Raw genomic sequence first — 12,403 nt, 5'->3', positions numbered from 1 at the left:
GCAGTATGGGTCAGGGTCAGGGCAGTGTGTTAGTATGTAGATCTAACTGTAGTCAGGCAGTATGGGTCAGGGCAGTGTGTTAGTATGTAGATCTAACTGTAGTCAGGCAGTATGGGTCAGGGCAGTGTGTTAGTATGTAGATCTAACTGTAGTCAGGCAGTATGGGTCAGGACAGGGTGTTAGTATGTAGATCTAACTGTAGTCAGGCAGTATGGGTCAGGGTCAGGGCAGTGTGTTAGTATGTAGATCTAACTGTAGTCAGGCAGTATGGGTCAGGGCAGTGTGTTAGTATGTAGATCTAACTGTAGTCAGGCAGTATGGGTCAGGGCAGGGTGTTAGTATGTAGATCTAACTGTAGTCAGGCAGTATGGGTCAGGGCAGTGTGTTAGTATGTAGATCTAACTGTAGTCAGGCAGTATGGGTCAGGTTAGTGTGTTAGTATGTAGATCTAACTGTAGTCAGGCAGTATGGGTCAGGGTCAGGGCAGGGTGTTAGTATGTAGATCTAACTGTAGTCAGGCAGTATGGGTCAGGGCAGTGTGTTAGTATGTAGATCTAACTGTAGTCAGGCAGTATGGGTCAGGGCAGTGTGTTAGTATGTAGATCTAACTGTAGTCAGGCAGTATGGGTCAGGGCAGTGTGTTAGTATGTAGATCTAACTGTAGTCAGGCAGTATGGGTCAGGGTCAGGGCAGTGTGTTAGTATGTAGATCTAACTGTAGTCAGGCAGTATGGGTCAGGGTCAGGGCAGTGTGTTAGTATGTAGATCTAACTGTAGACAGGCAGTATGGGTCAGGGTCAGGGCAGTGTGTTAGTATGTAGATCTAACTGTAGTCAGGCAGTATGGGTCAGGGCAGTGTGTTAGTATGTAGATCTAACTGTAGTCAGGCAGTATGGGTCAGGGCAGTGTGTTAGTATGTAGATCTAACTGTAGTCAGGCAGTATGGGTCAGGGTAGTGTGTTAGTATGTAGATCTAACTGTAGTCAGGCAGTATGGGTCAGGGCAGTGTGTTAGTATGTAGATCTAACTGTAGTCAGGCAGTATGGGTCAGGGTCAGGGCAGGGTGTTAGTATGTAGATCTAACTGTAGTCAGGCAGTATGGGTCAGGGCAGTGTGTTAGTATGTAGATCTAACTGTAGTCAGGCAGTATGGGTCAGGGCAGTGTGTTAGTATGTAGATCTAACTGTAGTCAGGCAGTATGGGTCAGGGCAGTGTGTTAGTATGTAGATCTAACTGTAGTCAGGCAGTATGGGTCAGGGTCAGGGCAGTGTGTTAGTATGTAGATCTAACTGTAGTTAGGCAGTATGGGTCAGGGTCAGGGCAGTGTGTTAGTATGTAGATCTAACTGTAGTCAGGCAGTATGGGTCAGGGCAGTGTGTTAGTATGTAGATCTAACTGTAGTCAGGCAGTATAGGTCAGGGTCAGGGCAGTGTGTTAGTATGTAGATCTAACTGTAGTCAGGCAGTATGGGTCAGGGTCAGGGCAGTGTGTTAGTATGTAGATCTAACTGTAGTCAGGCAGTATGGGTCAGGGCAGTGTGTTAGTATGTAGATCTAACTGTAGTCAGGCAGTATGGGTCAGGGCAGTGTGTTAGTATGTAGATCTAACTGTAGTCAGGCAGTATGGGTCAGGGTCAGGGCAGTGTGTTAGTATGTAGATCTAACTGTAGTCAGGCAGTATGGGTCAGGGTCAGGGCAGTGTGTTAGTATGTAGATCTAACTGTAGTCAGGCAGTATGGGTCAGGGTCAGGGCAGTGTGTTAGTATGTAGATCTAACTGTAGTCAGGCAGTATGGGTCAGGGCAGGGTGTTAGTATGTAGATCTAACTGTAGTCAGGCAGTATGGGTCAGGGTCAGGGCAGTGTGTTAGTATGTAGATCTAACTGTAGTCAGGCAGTATGGGTCAGGGCAGTGTGTTAGTATGTAGATCTAACTGTAGTCAGGCAGTATGGGTCAGGGTCAGGGCAGTGTGTTAGTATGTAGATCTAACTGTAGTCAGGCAGTATGGGTCAGGGCAGTGTGTTAGTATGTAGATCTAACTGTAGTCAGGCAGTATGGGTCAGGGTCAGGGCAGTGTGTTAGTATGTAGATCTAACTGTAGTCAGGCAGTATGGGTCAGGGCAGGGTGTTAGTATGTAGATCTAACTGTAGTCAGGCAGTATGGGTCAGGGTCAGGGCAGGGTGTTAGTATGTAGATCTAACTGTAGTCAGGCAGTATGGGTCAGGGCAGGGTGTTAGTATGTAGATCTAACTGTAGTCAGGCAGTATGGATCAGGGTCAGGGCAGTGTGTTAGTATGTAGATCTAACTGTAGTCAGGCAGTATGGGTCAGGGCAGTGTGTTAGTATGTAGATCTAACTGTAGTCAGGCAGTATGGGTCAGGGCAGTGTGTTAGTATGTAGATCTAACTGTAGTCAGGCAGTATGGGTCAGGGTCAGGACAGTGTGTTAGTATGTAGATCTAACTGTAGTCAGGCAGTATGGGTCAGGGCAGTGTGTTAGTATGTAGATCTAACTGTAGTCAGGCAGTATGGGTCAGGGTCAGGGTCAGGGTGTTAGTATGTAGATCTAACTGTAGTCAGGCAGTATGGATCAGGGTCAGGGCAGGGTGTTAGTATGTAGATCTAACTGTAGTCAGGCAGTATGGGTCAGGGTCAGGGCAGTGTGTTAGTATGTAGATCTAACTGTAGTCAGGCAGTATGGGTCAGGGTCAGGGCAGTGTGTTAGTATGTAGATCTAACTGTAGTCAGGCAGTATGGGTCAGGGTCAGGACAGTGTGTTAGTATGTAGATCTAACTGTAGTCAGGCAGTATGGGTCAGGGTCAGGGCAGTGTGTTAGTATGTAGATCTAACTGTAGTCAGGCAGTATGGGTCAGGGCAGTGTGTTAGTATGTAGATCTAACTGTAGTCAGGCAGTATGGGTCAGGGCAGTGTGTTAGTATGTAGATCTAACTGTAGTCAGGCAGTATGGATCAGGGCAGTGTGTTAGTATGTAGATCTAACTGTAGTCAGGCAGTATGGGTCAGGGCAGTGTGTTAGTATGTAGATCTAACTGTAGTCAGGCAGTATGGGTCAGGGTCAGGGCAGTGTGTTAGTATGTAGATCTAACTGTAGTCAGGCAGTATGGGTCAGGGTCAGGGCAGTGTGTTAGTATGTAGATCTAACTGTAGTCAGGCAGTATGGGTCAGGGCAGTGTGTTAGTATGTAGATCTAACTGTAGTCAGGCAGTATGGGTCAGGGCAGTGTGTTAGTATGTAGATCTAACTGTAGTCAGGCAGTATGGGTCAGGGTCAGGGCAGGGTGTTAGTATGTAGATCTAACTGTAGTCAGGCAGTATGGGTCAGGGCAGTGTGTTAGTATGTAGATCTAACTGTAGTCAGGCAGTATGGGTCAGGGTCAGGGCAGTGTGTTAGTATGTAGATCTAACTGTAGTCAGGCAGTATGGGTCAGGGCAGTGTGTTAGTATGTAGATCTAACTGTAGTCAGGCAGTATGGGTCAGGGTAGTGTGTTAGTATGTAGATCTAACTGTAGTCAGGCAGTATGGGTCAGGGCAGTGTGTTAGTATGTAGATCTAACTGTAGTCAGGCAGTATGGGTCAGGATCAGGGCAGGGTGTTAGTATGTAGATCTAACTGTAGTCAGGCAGTATGGGTCAGGGCAGTGTGTTAGTATGTAGATCTAACTGTAGTCAGGCAGTATGGGTCAGGGCAGTGTGTTAGTATGTAGATCTAACTGTAGTCAGGCAGTATGGGTCAGGGCAGTGTGTTAGTATGTAGATCTAACTGTAGTCAGGCAGTATGGGTCAGGGTCAGGGCAGTGTGTTAGTATGTAGATCTAACTGTAGTTAGGCAGTATGGGTCAGGGTCAGGGCAGTGTGTTAGTATGTAGATCTAACTGTAGTCAGGCAGTATGGGTCAGGGCAGTGTGTTAGTATGTAGATCTAACTGTAGTCAGGCAGTATGGGTCAGGGTCAGGGCAGTGTGTTAGTATGTAGATCTAACTGTAGTCAGGCAGTATGGGTCAGGGTCAGGGCAGTGTGTTAGTATGTAGATCTAACTGTAGTCAGGCAGTATGGGTCAGGGCAGTGTGTTAGTATGTAGATCTAACTGTAGTCAGGCAGTATGGGTCAGGGCAGTGTGTTAGTATGTAGATCTAACTGTAGTCAGGCAGTATGGGTCAGGGTCAGGGCAGTGTGTTAGTATGTAGATCTAACTGTAGTCAGGCAGTATGGGTCAGGGTCAGGGCAGTGTGTTAGTATGTAGATCTAACTGTAGTCAGGCAGTATGGGTCAGGGCAGGGTGTTAGTATGTAGATCTAACTGTAGTCAGGCAGTATGGGTCAGGGTCAGGGCAGTGTGTTAGTATGTAGATCTAACTGTAGTCAGGCAGTATGGGTCAGGGCAGTGTGTTAGTATGTAGATCTAACTGTAGTCAGGCAGTATGGGTCAGGGTCAGGGCAGTGTGTTAGTATGTAGATCTAACTGTAGTCAGGCAGTATGGGTCAGGGCAGTGTGTTAGTATGTAGATCTAACTGTAGTCAGGCAGTATGGGTCAGGGTCAGGGCAGTGTGTTAGTATGTAGATCTAACTGTAGTCAGGCAGTATGGGTCAGGGCAGGGTGTTAGTATGTAGATCTAACTGTAGTCAGGCAGTATGGGTCAGGGTCAGGGCAGGGTGTTAGTATGTAGATCTAACTGTAGTCAGGCAGTATGGGTCAGGGCAGGGTGTTAGTATGTAGATCTAACTGTAGTCAGGCAGTATGGATCAGGGTCAGGGCAGTGTGTTAGTATGTAGATCTAACTGTAGTCAGGCAGTATGGGTCAGGGCAGTGTGTTAGTATGTAGATCTAACTGTAGTCAGGCAGTATGGGTCAGGGCAGTGTGTTAGTATGTAGATCTAACTGTAGTCAGGCAGTATGGGTCAGGGTCAGGACAGTGTGTTAGTATGTAGATCTAACTGTAGTCAGGCAGTATGGGTCAGGGCAGTGTGTTAGTATGTAGATCTAACTGTAGTCAGGCAGTGTGGGTCAGGGTCAGGGTCAGGGTGTTAGTATGTAGATCTAACTGTAGTCAGGCAGTATGGATCAGGGTCAGGGCAGGGTGTTAGTATGTAGATCTAACTGTAGTCAGGCAGTATGGGTCAGGGTCAGGGCAGTGTGTTAGTATGTAGATCTAACTGTAGTCAGGCAGTATGGGTCAGGGTCAGGGCAGTGTGTTAGTATGTAGATCTAACTGTAGTCAGGCAGTATGGGTCAGGGTCAGGACAGTGTGTTAGTATGTAGATCTAACTGTAGTCAGGCAGTATGGGTCAGGGTCAGGGCAGTGTGTTAGTATGTAGATCTAACTGTAGTCAGGCAGTATGGGTCAGGGCAGTGTGTTAGTATGTAGATCTAACTGTAGTCAGGCAGTATGGGTCAGGGCAGTGTGTTAGTATGTAGATCTAACTGTAGTCAGGCAGTATGGATCAGGGCAGTGTGTTAGTATGTAGATCTAACTGTAGTCAGGCAGTATGGGTCAGGGCAGTGTGTTAGTATGTAGATCTAACTGTAGTCAGGCAGTATGGGTCAGGGTCAGGGCAGTGTGTTAGTATGTAGATCTAACTGTAGTCAGGCAGTATGGGTCAGGGTCAGGGCAGTGTGTTAGTATGTAGATCTAACTGTAGTCAGGCAGTATGGGTCAGGGCAGTGTGTTAGTATGTAGATCTAACTGTAGTCAGGCAGTATGGGTCAGGGCAGTGTGTTAGTATGTAGATCTAACTGTAGTCAGGCAGTATGGGTCAGGGTCAGGGCAGGGTGTTAGTATGTAGATCTAACTGTAGTCAGGCAGTATGGGTCAGGGCAGTGTGTTAGTATGTAGATCTAACTGTAGTCAGGCAGTATGGGTCAGGGTCAGGGCAGTGTGTTAGTATGTAGATCTAACTGTAGTCAGGCAGTATGGGTCAGGGCAGTGTGTTAGTATGTAGATCTAACTGTAGTCAGGCAGTATGGGTCAGGGTAGTGTGTTAGTATGTAGATCTAACTGTAGTCAGGCAGTATGGGTCAGGGCAGTGTGTTAGTATGTAGATCTAACTGTAGTCAGGCAGTATGGGTCAGGATCAGGGCAGGGTGTTAGTATGTAGATCTAACTGTAGTCAGGCAGTATGGGTCAGGGCAGTGTGTTAGTATGTAGATCTAACTGTAGTCAGGCAGTATGGGTCAGGGCAGTGTGTTAGTATGTAGATCTAACTGTAGTCAGGCAGTATGGGTCAGGGCAGTGTGTTAGTATGTAGATCTAACTGTAGTCAGGCAGTATGGGTCAGGGTCAGGGCAGTGTGTTAGTATGTAGATCTAACTGTAGTTAGGCAGTATGGGTCAGGGTCAGGGCAGTGTGTTAGTATGTAGATCTAACTGTAGTCAGGCAGTATGGGTCAGGGCAGTGTGTTAGTATGTAGATCTAACTGTAGTCAGGCAGTATGGGTCAGGGTCAGGGCAGTGTGTTAGTATGTAGATCTAACTGTAGTCAGGCAGTATGGGTCAGGGTCAGGGCAGTGTGTTAGTATGTAGATCTAACTGTAGTCAGGCAGTATGGGTCAGGGCAGTGTGTTAGTATGTAGATCTAACTGTAGTCAGGCAGTATGGGTCAGGGCAGTGTGTTAGTATGTAGATCTAACTGTAGTCAGGCAGTATGGGTCAGGGTCAGGGCAGTGTGTTAGTATGTAGATCTAACTGTAGTCAGGCAGTATGGGTCAGGGTCAGGGCAGTGTGTTAGTATGTAGATCTAACTGTAGTCAGGCAGTATGGGTCAGGGCAGGGTGTTAGTATGTAGATCTAACTGTAGTCAGGCAGTATGGGTCAGGGTCAGGGCAGTGTGTTAGTATGTAGATCTAACTGTAGTCAGGCAGTATGGGTCAGGGCAGTGTGTTAGTATGTAGATCTAACTGTAGTCAGGCAGTATGGGTCAGGGTCAGGGCAGTGTGTTAGTATGTAGATCTAACTGTAGTCAGGCAGTATGGGTCAGGGCAGTGTGTTAGTATGTAGATCTAACTGTAGTCAGGCAGTATGGGTCAGGGTCAGGGCAGTGTGTTAGTATGTAGATCTAACTGTAGTCAGGCAGTATGGGTCAGGGCAGGGTGTTAGTATGTAGATCTAACTGTAGTCAGGCAGTATGGGTCAGGGTCAGGGCAGGGTGTTAGTATGTAGATCTAACTGTAGTCAGGCAGTATGGGTCAGGGCAGGGTGTTAGTATGTAGATCTAACTGTAGTCAGGCAGTATGGATCAGGGTCAGGGCAGTGTGTTAGTATGTAGATCTAACTGTAGTCAGGCAGTATGGGTCAGGGCAGTGTGTTAGTATGTAGATCTAACTGTAGTCAGGCAGTATGGGTCAGGGCAGTGTGTTAGTATGTAGATCTAACTGTAGTCAGGCAGTATGGGTCAGGGTCAGGACAGTGTGTTAGTATGTAGATCTAACTGTAGTCAGGCAGTATGGGTCAGGGCAGTGTGTTAGTATGTAGATCTAACTGTAGTCAGGCAGTATGGGTCAGGGTCAGGGTCAGGGTGTTAGTATGTAGATCTAACTGTAGTCAGGCAGTATGGATCAGGGTCAGGGCAGGGTGTTAGTATGTAGATCTAACTGTAGTCAGGCAGTATGGGTCAGGGTCAGGGCAGTGTGTTAGTATGTAGATCTAACTGTAGTCAGGCAGTATGGGTCAGGGTCAGGGCAGTGTGTTAGTATGTAGATCTAACTGTAGTCAGGCAGTATGGGTCAGGGTCAGGACAGTGTGTTAGTATGTAGATCTAACTGTAGTCAGGCAGTATGGGTCAGGGTCAGGGCAGTGTGTTAGTATGTAGATCTAACTGTAGTCAGGCAGTATGGGTCAGGGCAGTGTGTTAGTATGTAGATCTAACTGTAGTCAGGCAGTATGGGTCAGGGCAGTGTGTTAGTATGTAGATCTAACTGTAGTCAGGCAGTATGGATCAGGGCAGTGTGTTAGTATGTAGATCTAACTGTAGTCAGGCAGTATGGGTCAGGGCAGTGTGTTAGTATGTAGATCTAACTGTAGTCAGGCAGTATGGGTCAGGGCAGTGTGTTAGTATGTAGATCTAACTGTAGTCAGGCAGTATGGGTCAGGGTCAGGGCAGTGTGTTAGTATGTAGATCTAACTGTAGTCAGGCAGTATGGGTCAGGGCAGGGTGTTAGTATGTAGATCTAACTGTAGTCAGGTAGTATGGGTCAGGGTCAGGGCAGGGTGTTAGTATGTAGATCTAACTGTAGTCAGGCAGTATGGGTCAGGGCAGTGTGTTAGTATGTAGATCTAACTGTAGTCAGGCAGTATGGGTCAGGGTCAGGGCAGGGTGTTAGTATGTAGATCTAACTGTAGTCAGGCAGTATGGGTCAGGGTCAGGGCAGTGTGTTAGTATGTAGATCTAACTGTAGTCAGGCAGTATGGGTCAGGGCAGTGTGTTAGTATGTAGATCTAACTGTAGTCAGGCAGTATGGGTCAGGGCAGTGTGTTAGTATGTAGATCTAACTGTAGTCAGGCAGTATGGGTCAGGGTCAGGGCAGTGTGTTAGTATGTAGATCTAACTGTAGTCAGGCAGTATGGGTCAGGGTCAGGGCAGTGTGTTAGTATGTAGATCTAACTGTAGTCAGGCAGTATGGGTCAGGACAGTGTGTTAGTATGTAGATCTAACGCTCCCTCTCTCTCTCTGACTCAGTCTAACGCTCCCTCTCTCTCTGACTCAGTCTAATGCTCCCTCTCTCTCTCTGACTCAGTCTAACTCCCTCTCTCTCTGACTCAGTCTAACACTCCCTCTCTCTCTCTGACTCAGTCTAACGCTCCCTCTCTCTCTCTGACTCAGTCTAACACTCCCTCTCTCTCTCTGACTCAGTCTAACACTCCCTCTCTCTCTCTGACTCAGTCTAACACTCCCTCTCTCTCTCTGACTCAGTCTAACACTCCCTCTCTCTCTCTGACTCAGTCTAACGCTCCCTCTCTCTCTCTGACTCAGTCTAACGTTCCCTCTCTCTCTGACTCAGTCTAACGCTCCCTCTCTCTTTCTGACTCAGTCTAACGCTCCCTCTCTCTCTGACTCAGTCTAGCGCGCCCTCTCGCTCTCAGTCTAACACTCCCTCTCTCTCTGACTCAGTCTAATGCTCCCTCTCTCTCTCTGACTCAGTCTAGCACGCCCTCTCGCTCTCAGTCTAACGCTCCCTCTCTCTCTGACTCTCTAGTTGTTTCAGAGCTCCAGGTCGCCAGGTCGTGATGGACGCCAGAGTGGCAGGGCTAAAGTCGTCATTGCCAAACCAGGAAGTGTCCACCGCTCGCCACTAGCATCGTGCCCTGCGATTGGAGGACATCGCTACTTGCAGGGCCAATCACTGCAGCCCTCCGATACTCGCTCCAGCCGGTCGCCACGACGACACAGCCCTGCCTACAAAGGGGCGGGACTTTCCCCTGGCCACGCCTCCCCACGCCGAGCATCCAATCCGGCAGGAGCTATGGGCGTGTCCTTCTCCAAACTGACCAATCAACTACTGAGGGGGCGGTATATAGCCCCACAGACGAAAGCGTCGCTTGACAACAAGGAGGTCGGCTAGGATTGACTAATGTATGGACCAATGGGACGGCTAGCAGGAAGTTATGTTTTTTATGTTTGTCTGATTGGTTGCTCTGACTTGATCATGTGTCTGATTGGTTGCTCTAACTTGATCATGTGTCTGATTGGTTGCTCTGACTTGATCATGTGTCTGATTGGTTGCTCTGACCAGATCATGTGTCTGATTGGATTGCTCTGACCAGATGATGTGTCTGATTGGTTGCTCTGACCAGATCATGTGTCTGATTGGTTGCTCTGACTAGATCATGTGTCTGATTGGATTGCTCTGACTTGATCATGTGTCTGATTGGTTGCTCTGACCAGATCATGTGTCTGATTGGTTGCTCTGTTCAGATCATGTGTCTGATTGGTTGCTCTGACCAGATCATGTGTCTGATTGGTTGCTCTGTTCAGATCATGTGTCTGATTGGTTGCTCTGACCAGATTATGTGTCTGATTGGTTGCTCTGACTAGATTAATAACTTGACTGGACATTTGGATGTTTCTCTATTGTTTAAAGAATGTTATCTGAATGTTGAAAATGAGACTCAGCAATATGTTGCCACAAGGAGCAGGATGAACAGAGAATATTGCAGATGAACATGATACAAGACGATGCAGTAACTCAGGGTATCTGTACAGGAGATCATGATTCACTCTGATACAACGTGATAGCTGCAGGACCAAGACAGACTCACTCTGATACAACGTGATAGCTGCAGGACCAAGACAGACTCACTCTGATACAACGTGATAGCTGCAGGACCAAGACAGACTCACTCTGATACAACGTGATAGCTGCAGGACCAAGACAGACTCACTCTGATACAACGTGATAGCTGTAGGACCAAGACAGACTCACTCTGATACAACGTGATAGCTGCAGGACCAAGACAGACTCACTCTGATACAACGTGATAGCTGCAGGACCAAGACAGACTCACTCTGATACAACGTGATAGCTGCAGGACCAAGACAGACTCACTCTGATACAATGTGATAGCTGCAGGACCAAGACAGACTCACTCTGATACAACGTGATAGCTGCAGGACCAAGACAGACTCACTCTGATACAACGTGATAGCTGCAGGACCAAGACAGACTCTCGCTTCATATTCTTAGTTTTCGCAGAAGTCGTCAAATTCTGCTGTTTACTGTTTGCATCGCTGACTCTACCTTTAACTAACCTTGTCTGGATTCTGTCTACTGTCTATCTACTGTCACATGAATTGAATGTTTCCAGGACATTTTCCAGCTGGTTTTTGAATGTTTGCCAGAAAAATGTTTTAATGATGTTGTTTTTTTAACATGGCCTTTCCTGGCCAATGGGGCGATCTGGACGTAATCTGGCCAATGGGGCGATCTGGACGTAATCTGGCCAATGGGGCGATCTGGACGTAATCTGGCCAATGGGGCGATCTGGACGTAATCTGGACATTTGTTGAAACCTTAAGATTTAAGGATTTATTTGATTTTCCTCTGTTTGAGAGGGCTGTCCTCTCCAGGCCCCCGTAGTCTGACCAGCTAGGTTTACTTGGCTGGAGAGACTCTGAGTGGCCTAACGCTCACTCTGATTGGTTACTGGGACTATGGGGGCGTGAGTAACGTTTTGAAACGATGGCAGATTTTTGCCGATGTTGGACATGAACGTTGTTAAAACATTAGGAGAATTATCAATAAAGTGATCTTGACTGAACGTTGTTGGTTGGTTTTTACTGTTAGGAGTTAAAGGTCAGGGGTTAGAGGTTACCTGGTCAGTGTACCAGTAGCACGTAGCTTGTACAGTGCATTCAGAAAGTATTCCGAGCCCTTGACTTTGTCCACATTTTGTTACGTTTCAGACTTATTCTAAAATGGATTCAATTGTTTTTTCGCTCCTCATCTACACACAATACACCAAAATGACAAAGCAAAAACAGGTTTAGAATTATTTGCAATCGTCACATTTACATTTACAGTATTCAGACCCTTTACATTTACAGTATTCAGACCCTTTACAGTTACAGTATTCAGACCCTTTACATTTACAGTATTCAGACCCTTTACAGTTACAGTATTCAGACCCTTTACATTTACAGTATTCAGACCCTTTATACAGTTACAGTATTCAGACCCTTTACATTTACAGTATTCAGGCCCTTTACAGTTACAGTATTCAGACCCTTTACAGTTACAGTATTCAGACCCTTTACATTTACAGTATTCAGACCCTTTACATTTACAGTATTCAGACCCTTTACATTTACAGTATTCAGACCCTTTACATTTACAGTATTCGGACCATTTACAGTATTCAGACCCTTTACATTTACAGTATTCAGACCCTTTACATTTACAGTATTCAGACCCTTTACATTTACAGTATTCAGACCATTTACAGTATTCAGACCCTTTACATTTACAGTATTCAGACCATTTACAGTATTCAGACCCTTTACATTTACAGTATTCAGACCCTTTACATTTACAGTGTTCAGACCCTTTACATTTACAGTATTCAGACCATTTACAGTATTCAGACCATTTACAGTATTCAGACCCTTTACAGTTACAGTATTCAGACCCTTTACAGTATTCAGACCCTTTACAGTTAAAATCAAATCAAATTCAAATCAAATTTTATTTGTCACATACACATGGTTAGCAGATGTTAATGCGAGTGTAGCGAAATGCTTGTTCTTCTAGTTCCGACAATGCAGTAATACCCAACAAGTAATCTAGCTAACAATTCCAAAACTACTGTCTTGTACACAGTGTAAGGGGATAAAGAATATGTACATAAGGATATATGAATGAGTGATGGTACAGAGCAGCATAGGCAAGATACAGTAGAT

The 12,403-nt window shown here is 46.3% G+C and overlaps 2 protein-coding genes across 2 annotated transcripts in view; one reads left to right on the top strand and one right to left on the bottom strand.

The window, feature by feature from the left end:
* LOC110511521 (protein FAM83G) overlaps positions 1-11,265 on the top strand; it is a 49,920-nt gene extending 38,655 nt beyond the window's left edge. Inside the window, exon 6 of the mRNA XM_036973572.1 lies at positions 9,204-11,265. Within this exon, the coding sequence (XP_036829467.1) occupies positions 9,204-9,569 (366 nt within the window). The 3' untranslated portion in view covers positions 9,570-11,265. The remainder of the gene's footprint in view (positions 1-9,203) is intronic.
* Positions 1-12,403, bottom strand: part of LOC118948935 (sodium/glucose cotransporter 5-like) — a 105,378-nt gene that overhangs the window by 58,965 nt on the left and 34,010 nt on the right. The window lies entirely within an intron of this gene.

This window comes from Oncorhynchus mykiss, unplaced genomic scaffold (genome assembly GCF_013265735.2).
Source record: "Oncorhynchus mykiss isolate Arlee unplaced genomic scaffold, USDA_OmykA_1.1 un_scaffold_270, whole genome shotgun sequence".
Classification (NCBI taxonomy): domain Eukaryota; kingdom Metazoa; phylum Chordata; class Actinopteri; order Salmoniformes; family Salmonidae; genus Oncorhynchus; species Oncorhynchus mykiss.
Note: the sequence above shows the minus strand (reverse complement) of the source record. Positions and strands in the feature narration are given on the sequence as shown.